This window comes from Rhea americana, unplaced genomic scaffold (assembly GCF_003343005.1).
Source record: "Rhea americana isolate MKP2758 unplaced genomic scaffold, rheAme1 scaffold_123, whole genome shotgun sequence".
Classification (NCBI taxonomy): domain Eukaryota; kingdom Metazoa; phylum Chordata; class Aves; order Rheiformes; family Rheidae; genus Rhea; species Rhea americana.
Window position 1 is genome coordinate 2,614,354 of NW_028185295.1, and position 26,169 is coordinate 2,640,522.

A 26,169-nucleotide genomic window follows, 5' to 3' on the forward strand; every position below is an offset into this window, starting at 1 on the left:
TTTCAGAGATGATATACTGGACTTGCTGGTTCCAATTGCAACAAATCCACTTGCAGGACCAGCAGAACCTGCAGTAGTAACGGAATACTTGCACTACTGCAAAGTTTACAGAATGGAGAAAGCTAAGACAGATCATATTTTGGTATCTAATTCTTATCACCAGCTCAGCTCCTTGCATGGTCTGATYTTCTGTTTTTCTTTAGGAGTTTGTTGCTAATGCATTAGGAGTCCCTTCAAATCGGATTGTGGTTCGAGTGAAAAGAATGGGAGGAGGATTTGGAGGAAAAGAGACTAGAAATACTATTTTGTCAACTGTAGTGGCTGTGGCTGCTTTCAAGTAAGTTTGGATACATGCAATTGTGCTTCTTCCTTTTAGTCTTCATCTGTCCCAGGCTGCCCATTTTGGAGCACCACTTGTACTGGGGTGCTTCAAAGGCTCTTTATGTCWTCTTACTGTATAGCTTGTAACAGGCTTGGGAGTTCCTACAGGAGAAGTGTTATGGGCTTTTAGTTGGAAGGAGAAATGAAGCTGCTGGAAGAGGCTGTGCTTATGCAGGAATGTCAGCTTTTGCTCTGTGAATGAGAAAGGGAAAACCCTTACTCTACTTTTCCTTTGATCTTCTCCTAAAACTCTTGTGTGTCAAACTCTCTGCCCCTCCTATACTTAAATCAGCTTTAGTTTCTCCATTCTGAGCAAATCTTCTGCTTTCTCTACTTAATCAATAATACATATTCGTCTTATGTTTTCTTTATCTGTCAGCCAAACTACTGATTTCGTATTCCAGAGGTAATGAAATTACATCTATTACATTCCCTAGATGTATTTGCAGCCTAAAGAGAGGCACTGAGAAGTCAAGCTTGTTAGAAAGTGAAGAGCAGCTCCTTTTCTCCTTCATATTATCCTCCATGGGTAATAAACAAGCAACYAAAGACAAGGTCAAAGTGAAGTCTAGTTATGACCTTAGCATTATTTCATAATTTATATGGTATTTTCTCAAGCAGAGCCAAAGAGTGTTTTGAGAAATAGTCCAGAAAACAGTGATTGCTCACTTATTATTATCTGTGCCTGTAAGAAACTATCTTTTTAAAAATAGGAATGTCCACAAGAGTTTTCAAGAACAGGTCCCAGTATCTAAGATATTTTTCTTTTTTCACTCCGTCTTGCCACTTTCTTAAGAGGATCGTATATAATCCAGGTGATTTACTCTGAACTCATGTAGCCATTGCCACTCTGGAAAGACAATGCCCACAGAACCTTCCTCCTCTGCAAAGAACCTTCCTCTGTAGGAACTGTATAGTGCATTTCAGGCTTTGCCTGGTAAATGTATCTTTTCCTTTAACAGAGCTGGCTGCCCAGTACGGTGCATGTTGGATAGAGATGAGGACATGCTGATAAGTGGTGGAAGGCATCCCTTCCTGGGGAGGTACAAGGTACGCATGCACATAAAATGAATGCATGTCCTCTTGGTGTTGCTACCTGAAGCATCAGAGAGCAGTAAGGTACTGTGATAAACTTGTTGCTCTGGTTTCACTGCTGATCTCTCATGCTGCAGATGGGTCTAGTTAGCTGGTTATGAAGTTTTGCCTGTTAGAATCCTGCAGAAGTTCTGTGGGCTCCAGTGATCCTTCTTTCTTACCTCAGAGTGAACACTTCGCTCTTCCTTGAAACCAAGATTGTGCCCTTCTTGACAATCACATTGCTCTTAGATGGCCCCCAATTTGTTTACAGTATTGCATTACTAATTGTTCTGTTAACTTGCTTTCCTCTCTCATCCTCATCCAACTACTTTAAAAAACCCTCCCATTAAGGAGAGAGTGGCTGCTGCAAGTGGCCAGTACTAATTTCAGAAGTGTTYCCTGAGGCAAGACTGAGGTGCTTGCAGGCTCTTAGGCTTGTCCTGTGCTACAGCAGAAGACAGCCAGCCTCATGCTTTTTGTTTGTGTAAGGTCCACTGAGTTTTGGGTGGGAGGCAGGAAACAGAAAATTTTGTAGAAGAAACATTACTGAAGAGACTCTCTTGACAGGTTGGCTTCATGAAGAATGGGAAGGTCAAGAGTTTRGAGGTATCATACTACTGCAATGGGGGCAACTCGGTAGACCTCTCTTATGGTGTAAGTATAAGAAATATTCTGATGGATAACTAGGTGGAAAACACRTATTTTCCTGGGCAACCTTTTGCTCTAACTTTGRAGAATTGCCATATACAGTAATGCTTGCATGTTTTGCTCTTTGACATGACTGAAAATATGCCTTAGTGGTTTTGAGGGCTTCTATAACTCTATAACTGCTCTCCGAGCCAAGGCTCTCTGAGCCTTGGCATGTGCCACATAGTTCTTATTGATGCTGTAGTAACTTGGATTGGGCAAAAGCGTCAGGAGAGTTTATTTTGTGTTACAATTATATGCAGAGGGCTGTGACAGGAGACTTTTTGCACAATGCAAGATGACTGATAGTCGGTACAGTGGGGCAGGTGTGGAGGAAGTTAGTTCCTTGGAATAGGAAAATATCCAAGTCAACATCCTGATCAGAGCAGGGTGCCTAAACCAACAAGCTGATCAAGCAGTACCTAAACCTAACACAAGCTTAACACTGGAGTTTAGAAGCAGTAAGGACAAAGATGGACTGTAATTCTGTGTTGCAGTCTCCAAGAATTTTACACTGTTGAGTAGAAAACTCTCCTCTTCTGTTACATGAGTGCCTTACACAATACCTACTGTGATTCGGGTTTAATCTAGCTCKCCTTCCCTGTTCTACTGAGTCTTAGATTTTTTTTTTTGAAAAATGAAAGCATTGCAGAGGGAGAAGAACGCAAATACCAGACACACATTTGGTGTTAGTAGTGTGCTTGGTGCTGTACAGAGCAGAATGGCAGAAAGACGTCTTTGTGTAAAGGAATGGTTGGGAGTGCATCAGTGTGAGTTGTCTTTTTGAGTGTGTCTGAAATTAAGGACTGGGATGTGCATAATCTCCTCTCTGCTGGGAGGGAATTCTGTGTGCTCAAACCTGAAAGAAGTGCTGGCTTATTCCCAGTCTGGATAATTAGCGGATGAAAGTACTACATCCTGCAGTTTAGCTGTTGCTATTGAAAACCTTTACTTCACATAGTTGCTGTTACTCCCATAGCTCCCAAGCTGCTGAGCCACTTGATATCAGCAAGACTTATTTTCTAGGATCAAATTACTCAGTGTAATTAACAGAACATTCTCGTGCTTCCAGATGAGTATTGGCATTTAGGGATGGTTGGAGCCCAGCATGAGCCCAGGGCCAAGAAAGTATTTGAAGCTCATTTTGTCCCAGGGCCATAAGTGTCATGGAGAAGTGGCCTTAATGTCTTGTCCTTCAGGAGGATGTAGCAAGCAGCTCACTTGATGCTCAGTTGCAAATGAGAGGGAGTGAAGATTGTACATAATTGCTCATCCAGATGAACTGACCGCAGGCCTGTAAGATGCAAGAGAAAGTGATTTTTGTTGTAAATTAGGTTCAGACCTTTCTGGTCTGTGTCTAGCCGGCAGTGGAAAGTCTAACATGTGATTCATATCAACTGTCCCCTGTTTCCCCACCTCCACCACCTCTTTTCTCCCTTAGGTTATGGACAGAGCCCTGTTACACTTGGATAACTCCTACAACATCCCTAATGTCAGCAGCTTGGGCATCATTTGCAAGACCAACTTGGCTTCCAACACAGCCTTCCGTGGCTTTGGAGGGCCTCAAGGAATGATGATTGCTGAGTGTTGGATGAGTGACCTTGCTCGAAAGTGTGGCCTGCCACCTGAAGAGGTACAAATCCACTGACGCATTTCAGGGCAGTGAACAAGCTCTGGCAACTGGACACACGACTACAGCAAATCATGAAGCATAAGAACTTTTGCTTCATTTTTGCTAACTCTTTAGAAGGACCTCAAAATTTCCTTAGTACAGCCACATTATAGCGTGGGTTATCTTCTGCTTCATTAAATTCCCTTAATAACCTCAAATATGTAACACCAGTTTTAATGATAGATAGATTCWGAAAAGTCCAAGGAGAACAGGTACCCTAATCTTACTATCAATGTACTTAAATCCTAATCCTTCTTGAAATCTCCCAGCTTTAGTGTCTTGTTTCCTTATTTTTCCATGAAAAGAGATTTATCTGTTAATTCTATTGTTCTGCAGAGTGAACAGAAGAGTAAAAACTAGGGACCATCTTCCTTTTGATGTTATTCGTTAAAAAGACTTAGTTTGAAGCATTAAAATTGGCATATCCTTTATGTGTTGCTTTCTTTGGGAAGGTACGGAAGCTCAATCTTTACAATGAAGGAGACCTAACCCATTTTAACCAAAAGCTGGAGGGTTTTACTCTGCAAAGATGCTGGGATGAGTGTTTGTCAAGCTCCAGCTATCATGCTAGGAAGAAGCAAATTGAAGAATTCAACAGGTAGGTATTCTGCAGCTACAGTGACATTGGTTGTACCTGTTGCCCACTAACTTCTAGAGTTCTTTTAGCAACTGGAATGATAGGAAATCAGACCATATATTTAGAGAGTGATTTTTGAAATTTCTCTTTTTGAAATTCCTTCAGACTCACAGTGGGAGTAAATCTCCCAATTGAGCCTTGGGAGTAAGGCTCAATTTAGATGTGGCATCATATGTTCTTTTTTTAATGGAGATATTAAAGCAGAGGAGAGGGGTCTATTGAGTCTAGTCTTTGCCTGTCTTTTCAGRTGGCTATCAAGGCAATATGTATAGGTTTTCTGCTGCCCTTTCCTCTTTTTTAGTTGACTTGTATTTATAATTTGATGGCTAATAGTCCAAACAATTACTTTTCTAATTACTTTAGTACTTCCATAGAAGTATCTTCAATTCACATTTCTTCTTATTGGGACCTGTAAACAAAGCCAATGTTTCGTAAAAACTTACTGATCAACTCAATCTGTATTGCAGTCAAACACTTCATTTCAGCTATGATAGCCAAGGAGTCAGAGAGAAACATGACATGGAGTTGTGATGAAAGCCTGGCAGATAAAAAATAATATTCTCTTCTTATAGGCAGAATCGCTGGAAGAAAAGAGGCATGTGCATTATTCCTACCAAATTTGGCATCAGCTTCACTATCCCTTTTCTGAATCAGGTCTGTAAAAGTCAATAGATGAGCTAAATTTGTCCTGCTTCCCTCAGGCCTTCCTGCATCTATACCAAACTAGAGCTTTTCAGGGAAGCAGTAAACTAATTAAGAAAGAGCACAAAATTTCAAAAACAAAATGGGAAAAACAACAGTTACTGGTTTATATGGTCCAGAAGGTACTATGGTATATGGCTATGCAGCTATATTTTCACGGTACTTCGTTATATTACTTTCCCTGCCTATTTCCTCTTCATCAATATTAGCAGCACTGTGACTCTGCAATATGGTTGTTTTTGTTTGTATGCATAACCTGCATTCTTGGACTTGATGGGCTGTCAGCAGTGTTGGCAAGTTCAGATGAAGGGTACCTCTCTGTTGTACCAGGGCAGGTTCTAGTTGGTCCATCTGATTTCTGAGCTGAAAATGCTGGCTGAGGTTTGCCACGTCATTAGAACCTCTGTTGAGCCAGTGACGCTATAAGAAATCCACCCCAAGGGTACACTAGTGGCTTTAGTTACACCAAGCAGCAGCATGTTTCTCCATTTTGWAATCCAGTTTTGCTATTTTGGTCCAATTCCAAATCCTTTATCTCTTTCTGTCTCTAGTTTGTGACTCAAGTCTTCCAAGTATTTCACTAGCTCACTTATGATGACTTTTGGATTAATATTCTCTTTCATAGGCTGGAGCTCTGGTCCATGTGTATACAGACGGCTCTGTGTTACTTACACACGGTGGGACTGAGATGGGTCAAGGACTTCACACCAAAATGATCCAGGTAATGTGTTTAGACTCATTTGTAGGAGATACCTTTTCAGGCAAATTACACTCACTGTATAAAATTGCCTCAAAGAGCTTGAAATCTCTGTGTGCAGGGTAACAAATCCTGACTAATTCCTCTTACTGTTTCAGTGGCAGTGGCAGTGCCAAATTTACAGCCTAATATTACAATCGAGTGCACGAATTAGAATCATCAGCATTTTAGTTCTTTGCTTTTAACATGCTGTTTAAATTTGTGACATGAAACTGAAAATGTAGACAATGCAGGTTATGCTTAAAATCTAGCTTCTTATGGCAATTACTTTTTATTCAATAGAAGCAGAGTGTACATGTATTTTATACTARTAACTGTCCCACTGCAAACATATTTAACTGCATTTGTTACCAATTTATTAATCACGTTTGCCTTTTTAATTAAAAGGGCATAGGGGAACAGCATTGTTATGGCAGAGAAATGAAAGGGAAATCTAACAGGGGTCTTTATCCTCTGATTCCTTTAATTGTTGAGATAAGAATTTAGTCTCGGAGAATGTCTGTCATTGTGGCAAAAGCATACATACACATGTGCGCATGCATTCTCAGATTGTCAAAGGCAAACATAATTTTCCAGCTAGCTCGCAATCACCAAGCTAAYTGACTCCCCAAGAAAGATGGAGTTTAGGAGAGGAGAGGATAGAGTTTGCACTCCAGACCCTAGCAGCACAGGCAATGAATGATTATGCTCATGTATAAGAACAACCACTTAGCAGTTTTTTACCTTTGCTCCCCAGGTTGCTAGCAGGACACTGGGAATCCCTACCTCCAAAATTTACATCAGTGAGACAAGCACAAACACAGTCCCAAACACCTCCCCGACAGCTGCCTCTGTCAGTGCAGACATCAACGGAATGGCTGTCCACGTATGGAAACTGAGTAATTTGAGCTATTGGGTCAAAAGCTGGGACTCCAGAACATGAAAAACTGATGTATATTTATCTATTGCTTAAGAAAGGTAGAGCCTTCAAAAGGGAATTCCAGGCAAAGGACTTTATAACTTCCTATACCTGCTGAAACTATGAGGAGATGATAGATGATGAATGACTATATTTTTTTTCCAATATTTTTTGAAATTGTCCATCAGTTCTTTTGTAATTATAAAATGGAACATTTATGATCACTTAAAACGGACAGAACAAAACATCAATTTGGATAGCTGTCTTCTTAGTAATTAATGTTATCTTGTATATAACAATATAGTGTGCTGCACCTATTACTTGTAAGTGGTTTGGGGACTAACCTTTAAACCAAAGACTTCTAAATATTGATATGCTTAAAGAAAATATCCTTCTGCAGCAATGGCATCATCATGGATGCCTGACATGGTGGAGGAATGAATGCATCTGTTTGCATGTTGAGATTATGTTGAACAGAAGAATTTAGTGTTGGTCATTCTCAGGTTTGAAGAAAAGAGGATGTAAAGTTACAGCTCCTAAAATATTTGCAGCTGTTTTTACTCTCTGTGCAGTTTGATTGAGTGGGTTGAATACTGGTAAGAATAAAATTTTTTTCAGTATTATAGGTTCATCTTGCTAGATATGCTAAAGTGTCTTTCTATGACTTCGTGTAGGCAAAGCTAGTGCACAAATGAGTGGACTTCTAACACTTTGCGTCATGATCTGGAAGGCTCTATGCTGTATTTGGGATTCCCTTCTGGTATCAGCATAGCCAATGTGTTTTAGAATTCTTTTCAGACAACATTTCTACCTATGTAGCAAGTTACTGAACTTTGTTCCATTCTACGATGAGTCAAAGTCCTAAAAGCAGTGTTGATTTAAACAGAACATTCTTGAAGACTTATGCTGCTCCTAATACTATGGACTGACTTATAAAATCTTAAAATGTTGCTCCTCTCTCTCTCTCTTTTTTTTAGAATGCATGTCAGACTATCCTAAAAAGGCTTGAGCCAATCAAACAGTCTAATCCCAAGGGGTCCTGGGAAGACTGGGTAAGGTGGCTTTATCTGTTACAGGAGAAATGGGCTTTGTCAGAGATTGTTCCATTGGCCAACCCAGTGTGCAGCTATATCCCCCAGGCCTCCCCCACCTCTGCCAGGAAAGGCCTGAGGAAAGGCAGTGAAACAGAAATCTGGCAGGGGAAGACCCAAAGYTTGAAAGGGCTGACCCCCAAAGTATCAGTTATGAATTTAATACTGAGATTCCTCCAGGTTCTAGGGCCTACCTATGACAAACCAGACCAAATAAGAAACTTGRGTGGTTACATATATCCCTGTAGTCAGACTATAGTTCTGGACAGGAGGAGACCTGATTTGAATGAAGGGATTCTGTGACAAAGATATCTCTTTGCTGAGCTGCCATCCACCTTTTCCTGTGGTGCTTCATGGCAGCAGTTTCTCTCCACTCTGAATACGGAAAGGTTCGTGCACTGTCAGCCTTCCAGGCAGTTTTCAGATCCAAGCTCTTCTTTTCTTGGGAGGAGCTTTGCCTTTGTGATCTGAAAGTCAGGACAGGATTTCCCCTGGCCACACTGAAGTCAAGGTGACTGGCAATTTAACCTGTGCCTTTTTAAGGGGAAAGTTCACCCTGTCCCTGAAAACCAGAACAGACAAGGTACAAGTCTCATCCCTCTGCCCATGGGTGAGCTCTGCCCTTTGTAGCTGCTGCTAAGGCTATTTGGGGAAACAGTTGCATGATGATGTTTTCCCTGGTGTTGCTGGTGCTGGGTACTGTGCTGACTGTCTGTGACTGTGCACCTTCTGTACATACTGTCCTGGAAATGGGCTTGAGGCAGCTATTTTGCAGGGACTGGTTGGACAATAACTGCTTTAAAATTCCATTTTTTTTGCCAGATTAAAGCAGCCTATGTGAACTGTGTAAGCCTGTCAGCTACAGGATTTTATAGGTGAGTGAATATTCACGCTGCAGAGGCACAGTTCTTACTCAATTGCATGATATGTGTCCAGGGAGTTTCTGGAAAGATTTATGGCTCCCCCTGTCACTGTTCTAACCTAAGGCTTACAGCCCTTTTCTCACTGACTGCATGCCCTTTCCCACCTAGAAATGTTAAACTGAGGTTAACACTGTGCCTCTACTCTGAACAGTCTCCTGGCAGTGAAGGATAGGTTCCTGATGGAGCACATCTCTTGGGGCCAGATTCAGAATCTTGTGTAAATCAGAAGTGTATCTAACTTCACTGCASCCAACTTAGGCTTGAAGAGGTATAAGTAAAATCAGAGCTTTGCCTGGGRGTCTGCCCTGTGTCAGACTCATGACTGTGGCAGTCTTACTGCCTAGTGGGGGCTCCAGGGGAAAGGAGGGCAGGAGGTGTCCTTGAGGACAGAACTACCTACAGCAATTGACTGAAGCTGCATCCTATCTGTTCTGGCATTAGCAAATTCCAGTGTTGCCAGTTTTACTTTCCCACTTTAAACTCTTGCTAGTTTCTGTGCAGTTCTGAAATGAGACCCTCTCTTCTTAGTCAGCTTTACTCCTGAGGGCAAACAGAGATCCATCATCTTTGAGACAGAGGGACTGACATAAGAAACTAAACACTGTGTTGAGATTCTGTAGGACTAAAGTGCAGTATGAGCTCATTTCTCTTGCATCTCTGAAATGTGTTACTTTCTTAACCAAGTGGCAGCCAGTATTTTAATAAAAAAGCTTTCAAATAAAAAACAAGTAACCAGACACACAGTTTTCTGTGAACTGTGCTTAAAAACAGTCCTCAACTTAGTCAGTTCAGCTTGGTTATTCTCTAAAATTTAATGATCTCTAAGTCGTGTTCACCTGCACTCTAAAAGCAAAGGATTTCCTGTTGCATTCATGGGAATGAATCCATAACAGTCATCACAAACCCTGAGATTCATGGGAAAATAAAGATAGATAAAATAGTAGGGCTTTGGAGTATGGGGAAGGCTTAGTAGCTTCCTATTTATAGTTGTTTATACTTTTCATTTCTGCATGAGCTTGATGGAAGGGATAAAACACAAGTAAGTACGGATTTTGGTAAGTGGCAATGTGGCTGTATTCATTTTGACAGTTCATGAGATTAAATGTGTTTTTTTTTTCCTCTTTGTATTAAGAATTCCTGATCTTGGCTACAACTTCGAAAAGAATGAAGGGAGACCATTCTGCTACTTTAGTTATGGTGTTGCTTGCTCCGAGGTTGAGATAGATTGCCTGACAGGTGACCACAAGGTGAGGAAGTCAGCAGTAAAATAACCATCTGCGTTTAGGTGAAGGAAACATTCACAGGGAGTTAGAACAAACACTGGGCGTCAGTTTGTTCCTAGCTCTGTCATTGGTTCAGTATGACCTTCAGTAAATTTCTTAACTGTTCTGTTTGACAGTGCAACAATCTGCAAAGTATAATAAAATGATAATTATCTGCCCTACAGGGATATTATGAGGCTTAATGAATGCTTGCAAAAGTTATTGGATTTGCTTAAGTAAAAGATAACAGCACTGTGTTAGCGTAAAGGAACAGCAACATTTCAGAATGAGTTAATCATTAAAAATAGCACTGGGAGACTTTTAGAAAGGAAAAAAAAAGAAGAAAAAAGACAATTAATTAGAATCTGGCCTAGTTGGGTATRTACAGTACAGAGCATTGACAGGGGTAGTTTGGAACTAATACTAATACAAAACATATCTGGTGGGTTTCTGAGGAAAACTGAAATGACTTCCTTTATATTAGTTTATGGATGAACTCAGTTTAGAAGTCAGGATGAAGAATTGGGTTGAGATAGATTGCAGGAATAAAGGCCAAATGTGGATAGTGCTAGATACATTACTCTTCCTTGTAAAAGATCACAATGTCCCAGTTTTCAGTGCTTTGCACTTTTATTCTTTATTTCTGCCTTTTAGAACATTCGCACAGACATTGTTATGGATGTTGGTACCAGTTTGAACCCAGCCATAGATATAGGACAGGTAAGGAAAAGTGTCACTAATTTCACTATGTTAAAGAGATTCTACTAATTTAAGGTTTTCTAAATGAACAATTCTCTGTTTTGAAYATATGCCTTTGCAAACAGCATTTTAAACTTAAATGGATCATTCAGTGAGGCATTTTAGGTGCGCTAGTAAAACCAGTTTGACCCCATATTAACAATGCAATAGGTACAGAATTAGGTGAGGAAGTACCCTATGTTTTTTGGCTCGAGTACTGAGAAAGACTCCAAGGTATTCTTCAGTTACCACCATGCTAATGCTTTTCAGTGTCTACCTCCACTAACGACTACATCCAGTTTGATTCACCTCAGAGTCTATGAATATTTGTGTTGAATCTTTAGGCTGCTCTGGTCTGTTAGATCTCTCTGTGATCTCAGATAGCAGAACTCCCTCTTATAGGATAGTTCAAGCACATCCCTCTCCACCCCCTTCTCACATCTGCTCCTCTTTTTTTTTTTTTTTTCCTTCTAAAACAAGTTATATAAGAAAGCCTTTGGTATTTGAATAGATAGGGGAGTGTTTTTTCAGGCATCTGTGTTGATGACTGGGGAATATGTAGTGTTCAGGACAGTATGAGGTAGTTTTATATTGAAATAGAAAAAGAAAAATAATTTTTTTAAGATATGTCTTCTTCAGTCCTCTCTTGTCCTTTGAGTTATTAGCAAGTACAACTCATTCAGTGTTATTTTGCCCACAGGTAAATSAATATTTTAGCATTGATTTTTTTTTCTTGCTTCATCAACAAAGTTCTTGTCTTGCATTTACAGCATATCTGTTTGTATGTGTGTGTGAATTGCTCCCTCTACCAGGGAAATGCAACCACATCTATATGGGAACACAGGAATTACGTAACAGTGGCAAGCTGTACTCAGCAGAAGAGACAAGGTTTAGAAATGAAAATTTGTATCTAGCCAAGAAGGGAGGGTTGAAAGCTCCACTTTGAATCATCATTATTTGTTCTTGTGCAGGAATGAACAAAAAAAAAGAAAGAAAAGAAAGGAAAAAAAAAAGAATGTAACCTTGTTTGGATATGTTTGTAGATAGAAGGAGCATTTGTCCAAGGCCTTGGTCTCTTCACCATGGAGGAGCTGCGCTATTCTCCAGAAGGGAATTTGTATACTCGAGGGCCAGGGATGTACAAAATCCCAGCATTTGGAGACATTCCAGCAGAATTCTATGTGTCTCTTCTCCGTGACTGTCCAAACAGCAAGGCGATTTATTCATCCAAGGTATATCTGCAAACTCTGCAGGCCTCTTACTGATGCATACTTCTGTGAAGCTGTGTGATATAAAGTAATGATGCACATATCTGAATAATTAACCTTTTTATGCTGGATTTATTTTGGAGTCAGGATGCTTTGCATTCCTTACCAGAAACACAAATATTATCCCTTATAGTAAGGAGGCACATTGCTACCCTGACTGTTCGTAAGAGAGATGTGAAATGGCTTTGTTGTGCCAGAGGCTCTGCTCTAACAGAAGTTGCCAGCCTCCCTCTGCACCTCAGTTCCCTTAGTGTCTGCCCCAAAATCTCTGGTTGTCCTTCCCTGGCATCAGAGTCACTATTTGGCTCAACATTTCCAGCAGTATTGTTTCTGAGTTTGCTTATTTTGCTTCCCTAGCGGTTTTCCAGTGCTCACTTCACCCTTACAGTTTCATTATTAATCCACGTGTCCTTCAGCTGTTTTCCCTGCAATCAGTGCTGTTCCCTGCAGCTAGTCAGGGCTGCACAGAATGGAGCTAGATRTACAGCATCAAGAAGTTTGCTTTATTCGTGGTTCAAAGGAGCATTTAGAGAGGACTTCCTATGTCATTATCTGTATATGTCTGGCCTGCCTCCACACCTGTTCGCTTTTCCCTCCCTCTACAGAAACATCTTCATCAATGAGGAGAACTATTTGGTTGATTAATGCTGATCACAGAACTAAGTAAAGAAGGCCTGGCAGGGACCTCAGTGTCCTGCACTACACAATACTTGTGTAATCCCTGTGAGAGGCATGCCTGCTGGTTTGCAATGGCCTCCATTGATGGAGCACAGTGCTCTGGCCAGACAACCCCCACAATGCCTAATCTGAATTCCCTTTGCTACAGTTTCAGCTCCATCCAAAGGGCTGTGGGAAAGGGTTAGTCTCTTTTTTTCTTTATAATGACCTTAATGTGTTAGAAAGCTATATTTTCCTACTATCTTCTCTTCTTTAAATGSACCGATGGTTCTTTTAGCTTAGTTTTTCCTTGCTGATCACTTCTGGGAGACTGAGGGGTCACAAAGAAGGAATAAGGAATAAGCATAACGGCTGATTGTCACYTCAGACTTGCTCTTCTTTCTGTTAGCCCTATTAGTTCTTCCTCAGCCAGGGCTGTTTTGAGCTGTAACCTCACTCTYGCCTGTGCTCTGTCTAGGCTGTAGGAGAGCCGCCTCTGTTCCTGTCTGCCTCAGTGTTTTATGCCATTAAAGATGCCATCTACTCAGCGAGGAAGGACTCTGGTGTGACTGAACCATTCAGGCTGGACAGCCCTGCCACCCCCGAGAGGATCCGCAATGCTTGTGTGGACATCTTCACCAAAATGGTATTGCTTCCAGCTTCATACTCTGCTCCCTTGTTAACCCGCCCCACACCGAGTGTGTTGTGATGGTCACTGTGGCTCACATCTGCGATTAGGTCAGAGTGGGGAGGCTCTGACCTTAAGCAGCTGGGTTTTAGTTCATGTGTGTTGTCCTTTACTTAACATGTCATCAGATGAGAGACATCTCACATTACAAGAAGACCTGCYATATGGTATCACTGAAGTCATATTTCATCCCTACATCCCCCAAGTGCTGTCTGTAGGACAAAAACACTGACTTCTTGTCCTGATGCTCCTGACTGTCGTCTCTTAGRGAATCACAACTCATATCACATCCTGCATATCCAGCATGTAATTTATTGTCCTGCTCGTGGAGGAAGAGAGAGGAAAATGTTACTGACAATACTCATTTCTGCTGAATGTTGTGGCACTGGCAGTCACTTTACAGACTGTGGGCTTGATATGAAGGAGTGCAAGATTTAACCCTGCCACTATCTCCTTCTGACCTCCTCCTCTGTTGGGGTACTCTGGCAGGGCTGTGCAGGTGTGGATCCCTGCAGAGAATCCCATTGATTATGTGTGACTCARAAGACATGGCTTTCTGTCCACATGTGCATCCGTCAAGCTTTGGTCAGCTTAAACTCCCCTGTAGTTKACTGCAGAACCTGAATATCTTAGTCTTTCTCACCTAACACCTGGCTCGCTGTCTCATGAGAAGGACTCATAAAAGACTTTGAGAATTTCCCCAAACTGTTGATCATCTGGCCTTGAACTAGAGCCAGACATAAACTGCTCACAAAAGTGCCATGAGACAAATACCCTTGTATTTAGAAAGGCTGGGATATGAGCTCAGATCTTCAATGGTACAAAGTCACCTACCTTAGTGGGAGTACAATAGGGCTCACTGAACACAGGCTGGAACCTCCATGTGTTGCTGCTATTGCTCACTATATTTTTTTCTCCTCTTCTTTACAGTGCCCATCTGCCGAGCCAGGAACCTTTAAGCCATGGTCTGTTCGTGTGTAAAACTCAAGTGTGAGGAGCAAATTTTCCTCCTGAAACTGGGCTTACACCAGAGGGTACACAAAGCAGTAGGGCTGTAATGGAAAAAAAATCCACGTTCATGTGGCTCATCCACTGATTCATAGAGCTTTCTCATTTAATTGTCCAATCATTGTTTCCTCTAGGAGGGAGTGATTTCTGCCAGGTTATAGCTGTGATATAAGTTTAAATGAAGAGTAACTGGATGATGATATCCAGGTGTAATTGAAAATCTTACAGATCTAATTTAAAATTGCTGCAAGGATAGAAGACGAACTTGATATCAACCAGCTTGAAAAGGTGCTTTTGTTTGGTTTTGTTTTGTTTACTGTGGGGAAAAGAATGGTCACCTTCTCACGTTATACCAAGAAGGACTTAAATGCATTGAACCCAGATAAACAGCCCTTTAGTGGAGGTGGGGGAATGCATGAGATGTACTGAGGGCTGGACCCCAATGTGTCCTCTCTGTATGCAAAGCTAGACATACATTAGAGGAAGATGAAGAGAAGTTTTGATGTTAGCTAACTACTGTGAAAGTCTTATCTATGTATGTATGTAAGGACAGTTGTTCAGACAGAAACCCTAAAATGGGACGAATACCTGATTTATCCTAAGTTAAATGAGGACTGCTTCATCTACACCAGGGCTTTAATGAATTTTTAGTTCACGTGCTACCTTGCTGTCTCTGATTAAAGACAGAGACTAGAGATAACAAGAGGATTTTCAGTAAGATGCTGATTTATTTGACACATTCAACCTCCCCCCTKCCCCCAGCCATGTCTTCTGCTCATCTCTTAAATAGTAGAGGATATCAAGGCTTCAAGTAGCAGAGAAGCAAAGGACCTTCAAGTAGCAGAGAAAGTTACTGATTGCTGGCTCCAAGGCAATTTAGGCCAGCCCTGGAGGTAGGTGGGAATTAGCTGGGTCTGAGTGCCCTCTAGGGACAGTCCCTTTCTTGCTATGTTACGGCCTGACTTTCCTTTCAAGGCAACTCTTAGTTTTGCTGAATATAACGGAGCATTTTGCTAAARGGAGAGTTTGTCTGAAAAATGTGCTTATTGTGTGATGACCTCATACCTTTTGGGTTGAATGCATTTTTCATGTCGGATTTAATGCCGGGCATCCCTTTTCACAGTTCATGTCACTGCATCATCACGTTATCTCTAGATTATGTCAGCCATGTACTGTACCTGCTCATCATGTGCAAACTTTTATCCATTTCTCTGGCCTACAGCTCTATGAAAATGTCCTTTTTCTATTTTTGCACTCCTAGGGCTGCCAAAAATATGGYGCAAGAGGATGTGACTCCATTGCCTTAAATAAAATTTTGCTCACTTGCATTCTGCTTGAAGCTAGTCTCTATCTTAGGACTTAAAAATGCATGCACAGTCTGAAACATTTTTGAAGCACTCCAAGGCATAAAATTGTGAAAACTGTAGATATATGTCTCAGCTTAAAATATTATAGTTTTACCATCTGGAAACGGGGCATTTGTATATATGAGTTGCAGAAAGTATTTTGTGCCTGCTGTGCTAGCTATGTAATTGTTTTACTAATTGAAATATGATATTGGTGTTTCTTAAACTCTGAGGTACTGGACAAGAACATTTTCTTTTTTCTCCTGAAAGCTGGCAATATGTAAAGAACCTTTCAGAGAAGAACATGTAAACATTTGCGTGCAAACACAGCCACTGGAGTCTGTGTATTCATGTTCTTCGATAGCCAAGAAGGGTTGCGAAATACGAGGTCTGTAACGTAGGTTGGTAACTGCATTGTCTCTATGGCGGTCCACCTCATCTGATCTCTGGACACTCTCAATCAAATTAGGCAGAAAAGAAATACAAAGGAAATATAATATGTGTTGATGCAGAACCTAGTGAGTTACAAGCAACGTGTGTGATATCAGTGAGGTTCCAGCATCTTCTTATGGAAACTTGCAAGAGTCCTGCTCCCAGAGAAAGTCTCGGGATGTTACAGGATGTCACTAGTAGGATGGATAATTGCTGTTTATTTGCTGTGGCTCTGGAGCACCTTTCTTCATTTCAAAATGGATTTGGTATCTCATGTAGCTATGGCTACTGCCTGGCAGTTGAATTTTTTAAAATTAGATTCATCAAGGATGTCTTTAGTTATTTACTTTGTGGGTCAATTTGATGTGTATTTGCAATGGTCAGAGCTGGCTTATTTGATGGTTTGCATGCCTTAACCTGTGAAGCCACTTCTGCTGTAGTATTTGTGATCCACCATTTCACAGATATAAGACCTCGCTCTCATGTTCGCCCTAGTTCAGGGCTGTCTTATTACCCTTCTACAACCACTGGTTGTCAGAAGGAGAAAACATCCTTTTGAGGATATTGGATTTGAATATAGACGATAGCAAACACATGAGGTGAGGTGGGGGTAGGGTACAAATTCAAGGTTGCAAAGTAATCTGGAGAAACTGTTTTTGAGGGTGTAGGAAAAGGGAATTTGGGGATGATAGCAATCTACACAGAGATGCAATATAATGCCCAACCAGGGTGTAGGTGGTACAAGACCCTAAAGAACATGAAGCTGAGATTTTATTTCACCTCTCTAACACTATCTTAACATTTCTTACATTGCTTTCCAATGGAACTAAGTGCCAGATACTCTAGAGAGGGAAGGGACCTGTTTTAAAGGACTGGGAGAAAGAGGGGGCGCTGCCATAGCGGGAGGGGGCGCTGCCATAGGATATCCCAGTTTAAAATGTGGTCTGCACTACAGAACTGTCTGAGAACAACTCTGCTGTTGTGAATACATGGTACTGTCTTCTGCTATATGTTGCGTTAGATCTGTTCTTGCATGTGCTGCTGCACCAGATTTCAGCTTGCCATTGCTGAAGGGAAAGCTACATATGAAGATAAGTTGTTGTTTTCCTAGTACTTTTCAGTGAAATATAATATGAATGTATGACTCTACTGTTACGTATAATCTGGAAATTTGCCCCATTTCTCCTTCTAAAACTGTGTCGTCAAAAGGGAACTGTGCTGCCTTACTAGACTATGAAGTGTTGTGCACAATAATGGCACTTAAGCAATAATTGCTCTACCTTGATAGTTTGAGGATGAAAGGAGGTCATCTGATCCAAAGTCTTAACATTATTAATTGCAGGCCCATCTGTAAAAGAGGGAGGCCAGGTTTTAGTAATTGTTTTAGGTCAGTTCTCGTTGACAGTTTTCACTATCATTCTTTAATGAGTATTGTTATCAGATCACTGTCTTTGTCAGATCAATGTGTATGGAATTCTCTGTGAATGTCACATCGTTGCAAAATAAAGCTAAAAATATTCTGGAAAGTAGTATACTACTGTTAAAATCTGGTACAATTTAAAAGCTGGAGAACTTCAGCTCCTCCTTGGCACTTGGCAAGGACAGACCCTTCCAGGTGCATGTAGGTCATCTCCGTGGCTGAGGCTGTGAGAGAGGGGAGTAGTTTCTCCAGGCTACCCAGCAGGACACAATAGGCAGAGTCTGGAGAGCTCAGGCCTGTGTCTGGGCCATGTAGGCAGTCAAGTCCAAAAGAAAGCGGAGTACTTGGTATTTCTCTTTCAGGAGAAACTCAGTAGCTGTCCCACACAACATAGTAATACTTACTTGTCCACCTCCACTGAGCTGGTCAGCTGTGGAGACAAGGTGGAAGGTACAGCAGTGTATTGGCAAAGGGGARACCATCAGCCTCGAGGCAGGCTGTCTCTGTGGCATGGGCAGGCATGTCTGATCTAGGTAGGTAGTGCTAAGCTCACACAGCCCCAGAGGTTCCCTGTGGCTTGGAGGGCTTGGAGGGCTTCCCTGCTATCAGACCCTGAGTCAGCTACTTCAGGCCAGCATGCCCACACGGCAGCATTGCTCACAGCACAGGCGCAGTGCTACTCCGTCATCTTCAGCAAGTGAACCAAAATGGTGGTTGCTCATGCACATTGCTWACCTACTAGTAGTGGGTACTGGTGAAAGCTAGGCTTGGCCAATTTAGGTCAGACCTCTACAGGGGAACCTAGTGTTACTCAAAACCTGTGAATGGAGCAAGAATTCTTACACCTCCCTGGAGCAGGGGGAACTCCACTCTATCTTGAGCGCACAGGAGATGTGGGGTATTAACATAGGAAACAGTCCACACAGAACATGTCAAATCAGATAATGGGCCAGGCCTGGCCTTCATGCAACATAAAAGGATTGGGAATAGCACCAGCATTGCCCCCAGAGGGTTCTCCCATTCTGTGTCATTTCTCATCTATTTGCATTGAGTAGGCAGACAACAGGTAATATGCTCCTTTGGGAGCACTTCTATGTTTTTGTGCAGGTTTGTCACACAGAAGCCACTGCCAAACATYTTGGCCTAAAAGGAAGAGGAAGTCCAGAAAATGAAATGTGAGTGTCTTCAGAGTGTGTGAGGATGATGACTCTGCAGCRAGTCCAGGCCAACCTACCCCAAATGGCTGCAAAAAGCATTCTGAAAGCTGTGTTTCTCTAGAGCCTGTTCCTGCAGTATTTAAACACAAATCTGTAAAGAGTCTTAATACCCTCTCTCTGGCAGTGGTCTGTCTCACTTTCCTGCCTTGTCTTTGGGAGCTACAATGTGGGGAAGTTGCCAGCAGCCAGTCACAGTATCAGGGTCTGTCCCCAATCCAGCTGATCTTCTGAAGTGTTTAAATTTGAACGCTGAAAAAGTCCTGCCAGCCAGGGTATTTCTGCTATGTCTCTGGTGTGCTGAGGAGGTCTGATAGCAAACTGTTAGAAAACTGGAAAGCAGAAAGGTCCCAGCGATAAAAATGAGACAGTTGTTTCTTCTGTTTGAGGGACAGTTCACTGAATAGTTGCTCTGATAACCACATATAGGTCCACCGCACCTGGGTGTCAGTGAATTCAGGGAGGTGGATGTCCTTTAGCAACCCAGTCCGATGCAGCAGGTGACTCAGCTCCTGCCTGAGGAAGCCAAACATCATCACGTAGTCATACTGGATGAGACAAGGCCAGCACAAGCTGACAAGCGGCTTTGATTCCAGGCTGGCGTTGTACTGTCCTCTGTCTAAAACATCCTGAACAAAACTGCTGAAGGAAGGACTGCTGCCCATGCCTTGCATGTAAGCTGAGATCAGCCTCTGGAAAGGGTCCCTGACAAACAGTATTTTGGTGTAGGAGCCCATCATGGCCTCTATCATGGTCTGATTGAACTTGCTCAGCCGTGTCTGCAGAGCATGCTGCCGAGGGTAGGGAAGCGGCATCAGGACCGTCATATTTTCTTTCTCTTCTAGCTTCTCCAAAAGCCACTGCCAGCCCTCCATCCCTGTCGCTGGCACTTGGCAATAGAGGAAGTCCAGCTTGGTGCTGACTCTCACACTGGAGAGCATGCGGGCTCGCTCCTTGCTGCTCTCCGGTAGCGTGGGCGCTTTGGCTAAGCGGCTGCAGAAAGCTCTGAGCCTCTTCTTCCGAAGCTGCTGGACATGAAGGAAGGTGTCCAACGTCAGAGAGGGGAACTCCTCTGCCCTGGGAGCCAGGTCGTCTGGAAAACACCCTTTGAACATGAGAGTTGAGGAAAACCCAGAGCAGAACTCTGCCCTTAAGCCTGCAGCACCACCCGGGATGATTTGTACTATGGATCCAGTTCTCCACTAAACTATAAATTTTTGTTCTTAACTCCTCTCTTTCCCCTCCCTATAACTCTTTCAGTTCAGCTTAACTGAGGTGAGTCCTCCATGCAGCAAATATAGTCAGAGATATTCTGAGAGGCGTGTGAGGGGTAAATTGCTTTGTAGATACAAATGCACAATCCCCTTGAATGCTTTGGAAACAGTAATTGTTTAACATCAGAACACATCATATGATCAGCTGCTATCAAAGCTGTGTTAAACCAGGAGATTATTCTTAAAGASTACTAGTGTTTGAGGAATCCAGATGACATAAGTTCTTGCATCACTTAAATATGTACTTTTTTCTTATGAAGATAAAAAGCAAATAAAAAGGGAAATACAAATAAAAGCTAGAAGACAAAAAAGCAAATATAAAAGGCTAAAGCAAATAAAAAGCATCGAGGACAGTTGCCTTTAATTTGTCAAATTTCAGCTTTGTGCCTTGCTTTTTAATCTTCTTATTTTTGATGTGAAGAGGCCATAATGAGTTTAAAGCTCCCACGAATGCAGAGAACAAATGTTTTCCTTGTGGCATTTTTTTATTAGTACCACTTGTCTGCCACATCTGCTTAATGCAGGCATTTGGCAGCCCTGGGGGCGTAGTTAGTTTCATGGGTACTTGGGAAGTTAAATATTTTTCGCTGATTTGGGCAGGCTTTCACCCGGGGAAGAGCAACACTTTTTATAATTAGGAAACAAACAAGCAAAACCAGGGAAGGCAGGAGAAACAGGTGCCTGAAGCTATTCAAAGCTGCTTCTCAATTTGCTGAAGTTCTGATTGACAATATTAACTAGTTCCCACACTGGCTTGGAGCTGGATTGACAGGACTGAGAAGGATGCATTTTKGGGGGTAAAAGAGATGCATTAAGTGCCTGTTTTGCTTGCCTGGTCCCTGACTCCTCCCCAGGCTGCGGGACCGATCCCCCCGCTCCCCGGCCCTCCGGCAGCGGTTTGCTCCTTGCAGCACCGGTTTCGAGAATCACCTCCGAGCGTTTGAGGCATGTTTCCCCCACCCCACCTGTGACAAGGGACYGAGAGCCGCCCCCGCGGGCCACTCTGCCCCACGCCGTGCAAGCAGGCTGGGCTGCCGCGCGGGCTCGGCGTTACCTCCGCGGYGCCCCAGGAGCAGCCGGCAGACCAGCACGACGGCGGTGGCCAGTGCGGCCGCCAGGAGCAGGCGGGGAAGGAAGCGCATGTCGTGCCTGGCAGCGAGGTCCCGCRGCGCTGGGAGCTGAGCACCTCGCTGCACCGGTGACGAGGGACAGGCCCAAGGGAAGGATTAGGAAACCTCCTGTGTTTATTTAAGGAGAAACACACCCAGGACCTGGGTTAAAGTTCTGTTTGGGCAACAGCTTGGCTCAGGGGCCCGAGGTGCAAAAGCTGCGTGTAGCTAACACAGCGCTGCCTCTCGCTCTGCAGCCACAACACCAGCTTTTGGAGGCTTTTTGCCTTCTCTTTCAACATTTGCATAGTCTCCAGCACTCTGTCACTCGGCCCACACCAGGGCCCTGCAGCTGCCCACGGCCCCACGTGCAGCATCCCATGGAGCGATGGGGSTGGCTGGGGTCCGGTCTACTTGGGGGGCTATTGCAGCGGGTTGAGGGTTCAGCCTCCGTGACATTGGAGGGAGTTTCGAGATGGAAGCAGGGCAGGAGAGACACGGTGAAGTGGCACATCCCGAGGGACGTGGCCAGTCCCTGACAGCAGGGACTGGAGGCGCTGAGCTACTGCCCGTGTCCTTTCCGATGGGGCTTCTTAAAAATCGTGGCAGAGGCAGTCGTCTGCGTGCTGAAAGCCCCCAGAGGCCCCAAACTGAGCAGATGTCCACCCCCACCGTGTTGCAAAAGGGGTGCATGTGTGTCGTGCGTGGGCGCACATCTCTGCCCTTCCCCACGGAGCCTCGTTGGAGACTGCGCACTGTCAGGCAGTGCCACAACCATGGCGAGGCAAAACCAYGCTTTGCCTCCAGCAGGAGGGATGTGGTCCAGCTGGAAGACCCAGCAGCCCCAAACAGGCTGGGATAATGAAAGGAAAAGGGATTGCTACCGAAGAGTACAAACATGCAAGCGTGCGTGGTTGGTAGACAAACACGGGCTGGATATACGCATCGGCAGTGTGCAGCAGCCGTGGGTGCAAGTGTGCTGGCATGGGAGAGCATGGTGGCCATGAGTGCCTTCGACCCACCTCCAGGACTCTCCGGAGGGCAAGGGGCCACCTTGGGCACCTCCTCGCCTGCATGGGATTGCTCTCCTTTGCTGGTGGAGCTGTGCTTTTTCCACCAGAGGGTGCTCCACACATGAGGAATCAACACCTCGTCTCCCCGTGGGGCTCTGGGGAGCGGTGGGGAAGCCTGGTTGCATATAACACCTCCCCACTGCAATTTATAAGAACTGACGTAAAGGCTTCTATAGTGGCAGATGTATATTTTAAAGTCTGCTGGGTCTCCTTCAAGCCTTGGAGGGCTGACATGACCCAATATGGGCTATAAAACATTTCTCATCTCTCTGTTGGTACAACGTATTTGTTCTGGGCAGTGAGATTTCCATATTTCTTGCTCTGGAGTGTAAATCTTACAGGGTAGGAGGACATGAAAGACATGAATTTTACTTGGTGCTGCAGTGCCATGGTTATTCCTTACAGTGTGATGGGTCTTATGGCAGGAGGTTGCCTGAATGAAGGATAAATATCTACTTATTATAATAATTGTGACTTGTTTTATGGTATTACAGTAAAGTTACGGTAGTGCCAACAGCCTCACAGGGCTAAGTCCTGCATAGCTGCAGGATGCAGCAGTTGAAGCTTCCATCCAAGCCAACATGCCCTAGGGTTTCGACCAGTGCAGGCAGCTGCTGTGCACAGCAGTGCTGTGCACCATCAGTGCTCCAAGCAGCCAAACTCTCTCTCTGGCCAGGGCTTTCCGCCTGCTGCTCCCAAAGCTGCCATTGGGCCAGTGTTGCCTGTCGTGCGTGCAGGGCACTGCGACACAGAGCCCGAGGGGGCTGCCGCGCAGGAAGGACTGCAAGCAAGAGTGCCAGGCCAGGACCAGTGGGGCAGGTTCCAGCCCAAGGATTTTTTTTTTTTAATCTACTGCAAGCTTAACAAGTAGAAAAGCAGAAGGAACGACGCAAGTCCTCATTTTTAACCAAGTAGCAGCAGCACTTGCCTTCCTGTATTGAAACGCAACCCATTGGTGGGGACTGTCCCAGCTGCGACCCTGCCAAGTGAAGCGCAGCTGAAGCTGCGAGGGAGAAGGGCAATTTATTTTTAAGCAGGCTTGTCAAGGRTACAGTCGTAAGGCAAAAGGAAAGAGATGTTCTGTGGCTGAAAAAGAAAAARGCATCCTACTGCTGAATGCTGAATGCATTGCAAGTAAGGAGCTTCTGTGAGGATTTATCAGGATGGATCTGTTCAGGGGAACAGGCGAGAAAACCAGTGTCTGCTGGGCCTTCACGACCAGATGCACTGCAAAAAAGAGAAATGGCTCGGGAGCTGYGGGGGCTGTGAGAGCGGGCTGAGCCCTGGCCACAGCAGGGTGCTGGGGAAACGGGAAAGGAATGGGGACAGCAGGCCCTGGGGGCGTGGAGCAGAAAGGACAAGCTGCTGTGGGGCTGCAGGGCATGAGCGGTCCGTCCCCAAGGTCCTCCTGCCAGCCAGGATGGAGAAATACCCATCTCTGGGTGTGGGTGTCTGAACTTCACTTGGAGGCCTGTGTGAAATCTGTGTGGTGGTTTCTACCTTTCTCTTTCCCAGATGTTTGTAGACAATTTAAAATCACTGATAATTTTCTGTGATTGTCTTTCCCGGGCCACTTAGAAGTGACCAAGTCTGTGATTGCAACTGTTGCAGTGAAAGGCTTCTTGCTCCGTGTCCGCAGGGGTAGCACCCTTTGCAGGTACTGAGGTAGAACCAGGCATGTAAATGCACTTATATCTGCTATTTAATGCAGTTGTGTGAGGGTAGCACTGTGGGYGCTGGGTCTCAAATTTCATTTGAAGCTTCTTCGAGGGGGTCCTTMCTCGCAAAAACTCTTACTGCCTTGAATGTGAAAAAGATATTCTCTTTTTCTTTAAGTTAGTAAAATGATCACCTGAAGGAGGATTTCCAGATTTAGCTCCAGGGATCGCTCGAACTGGATTGCTTTGGACTCAGCTTTTTCTCATAGGACAAAAACCCTTTGGAGATATTCTTACATGTTGATAAACATCCTCATCTTGAGGCTTCTAAAGTTCCTCCCACACTTCAAAATTTTGCAAAGTATTGTTTTGTGTGACCATGACCTGAAGAAAGYGGTATGCCGATCCCCATCCATTGTTCCTCCTCGCGCTGGCCGCTGCCGAACGCACGTGTGCGCGGAGGAAGGCCGAGCATGTTGTCTCCTTGTGGGAATGTGAACTTTGTTAAGTGATGGCAAATACWGCCTAATTCAGCGAGGGATATTTTTACATTCTTCATAAAGGAAGAGCAGATAGGAAGCCTACTTTTTCTCCCATTTCTTGTTTGGAAGGCTAGCAGTTGGAAACTCAGATGTGAGATGTGAGCAGTTGGAAATTCAGATGTGATTCAAAATCTACATTTTGAATGCTTTAAAGTAGTAAACACTGGGAAGGTTGAGTAGTCACTCTGCAGCAATGTGGCAATAGCCAGAGGTTTAGCATATTCTTCTACTCCAAGAGCCTCACTTAAATTGCAAAGCATCTCCTACACTTAGAGATGCTAGGCCAGAAACCAGAGTGATGGGGTTGTTGGCTAATTGGCAGCAAATTGCGCCACATGGAGGCAGATTCCTCAAAATAAAACAAAAAAGCTTAGAGGAATGTGGGTATCTGTGAATAAACCGGGTACGCTGCAAGCTGAGAAAAGGGCCTTTTCTCAGCCTCAGCTGCCAATTCTTGGAGCTTGTTTCTCTGTGCTCGCCACCAGCACTCGAGGCAGTGTGAGGAAGCTGCCCACRCAGTTCTCTGACATAGACTTGCTCCAGCCCTGGTGAGGTGCTTACAGGGTGACCCTCATCGCACAGGGCTGCTGAGGACGGGGCTCCCTGCTCCACGTTAGGGTTTGCCAGGAGCTTTGCCAACAGGAGATACCATGGTGCGAGGACATGACAGAGATTTACCACTCCAGGGCTGCGTGAGCTGGGGCGCTTCTGTAAATATCAGCTTTTGTGGTCCTTTAAGAACCTTAGCCAAAAACATCAGCTCTTGGCTATTTTGGGTGTTGGAGGATGCAGGATTTTCTCATGCTTTGCTCCTGCTGGCTGCAGGTAGCAGTGAGATGTATGCGCGTGCTGTGGGGCGCCCAGGCCACCCTCCTCCTCCAGCATCCCCATCCAGGGGTGCTGCCCACCCACCCATGCCAGCGGCAGGTTGGAAATGAGGAAATTTTGCCTGCTTCTGCTTTGGACCGAGGGCACCTGGCTGGTTGTGCACTGATCACCGGGGCCCAGAGACCCCGGAGTGAGCGCAGTGCCCATTTCCGAGCTGCGCCCCATTTTGGCGCACCTGCCCAGTGTCCCGCGGCCCAGACGGCCCCCRCGGCATCGGGAATCCCCGCAGCTGCAGCCCACCGCGGTGCGCTCGGCGTCGGATGAAGGGAGGAGAGGAGAGGAAAGGAAGTTCTCGCCGCATCCCGGAGCAGGGCAGGTAGGGCGGCGTTTGGAGCGGTTGCACGGCTCAGGCGCTTCCTGTTTTCCTCCCGGCAGGAGCCGTGATTGTCACTTATTATTCAGCTCCTCATCCTGGGAGGAAGACGGTATCGRGCTGTGCTGGGGCAGCAGGATGTTTATGTGGTAGGCTGAGTTAAGGTACTGCTTTTAATACTCCCCGGAGCAGAGTCATTGGGGGAAACGTACATTTTGGGTTTTTTAAGAAGGGCTGTAAACATCCCCAGCGCTTCGCCATCGCCACGTGGGCCGCGTGGCTTCCTGCCAGGCCGGAGCGGCGCGTGTCTAGGGCTGTTGCACCAGGTTTCACCAGGTGCCGTGCGAACTACGGGCAATCGAGCGAGCACTCGTATAGTTAATGATGTTAAATTGAGAAGCTTTGGGCCCCGCGTTAGGGACCAGCGCGGGCTCCGGCGGCTCAGCGGCAGCAA

The 26,169-nt window shown here is 44.4% G+C and overlaps 2 protein-coding genes across 8 annotated transcripts in view; one reads left to right on the forward strand and one right to left on the reverse strand.

Moving 5' to 3' along the window:
• Positions 1–20,485, forward strand: part of XDH (xanthine dehydrogenase) — a 56,323-nt gene extending 35,838 nt beyond the window's left edge. For 2 of the 7 annotated variants that reach the window (XM_085325810.1, XM_085325813.1), the window contains exons 23-37: positions 204–337; positions 1,344–1,431; positions 2,026–2,112; positions 3,587–3,778; positions 4,270–4,415; positions 5,027–5,108; positions 5,782–5,877; positions 6,650–6,778; positions 7,789–7,863; positions 8,725–8,777; positions 9,958–10,072; positions 10,742–10,807; positions 11,869–12,057; positions 13,229–13,396; positions 14,369–17,750. In XM_085325810.1, coding sequence (XP_085181936.1) covers positions 204–337; positions 1,344–1,431; positions 2,026–2,112; positions 3,587–3,778; positions 4,270–4,415; positions 5,027–5,108; positions 5,782–5,877; positions 6,650–6,778; positions 7,789–7,863; positions 8,725–8,777; positions 9,958–10,072; positions 10,742–10,807; positions 11,869–12,057; positions 13,229–13,396; positions 14,369–14,419 — 1,671 coding nt within the window. In that variant the 3' untranslated portion in view covers positions 14,420–17,750. Of the gene's footprint in view, positions 1–203; positions 338–1,343; positions 1,432–2,025; positions 2,113–3,586; positions 3,779–4,269; positions 4,416–5,026; positions 5,109–5,781; positions 5,878–6,649; positions 6,779–7,788; positions 7,864–8,724; positions 8,778–9,957; positions 10,073–10,741; positions 10,808–11,868; positions 12,058–13,228; positions 13,397–14,368; positions 17,751–18,751 lie in introns of those variants that run through there. The other 5 variants (XR_014898320.1, XR_014898319.1, XR_014898318.1 and 2 more) reach the window with 5 other exon arrangements.
• On the reverse strand, positions 19,143–21,274 carry LOC146600313 (carbohydrate sulfotransferase 8-like). The gene is made up of 2 exons (XM_085325821.1): positions 21,187–21,274; positions 19,143–19,951 (listed from the first exon to the last, which is right to left on the reverse strand). The coding sequence occupies exons 1-2, from the start codon at positions 21,272–21,274 to the stop codon at positions 19,143–19,145; spliced, it is 897 nt and encodes a 298-aa protein (XP_085181947.1).
• Positions 21,275–26,169: the final 4,895 nt, after the last annotated feature.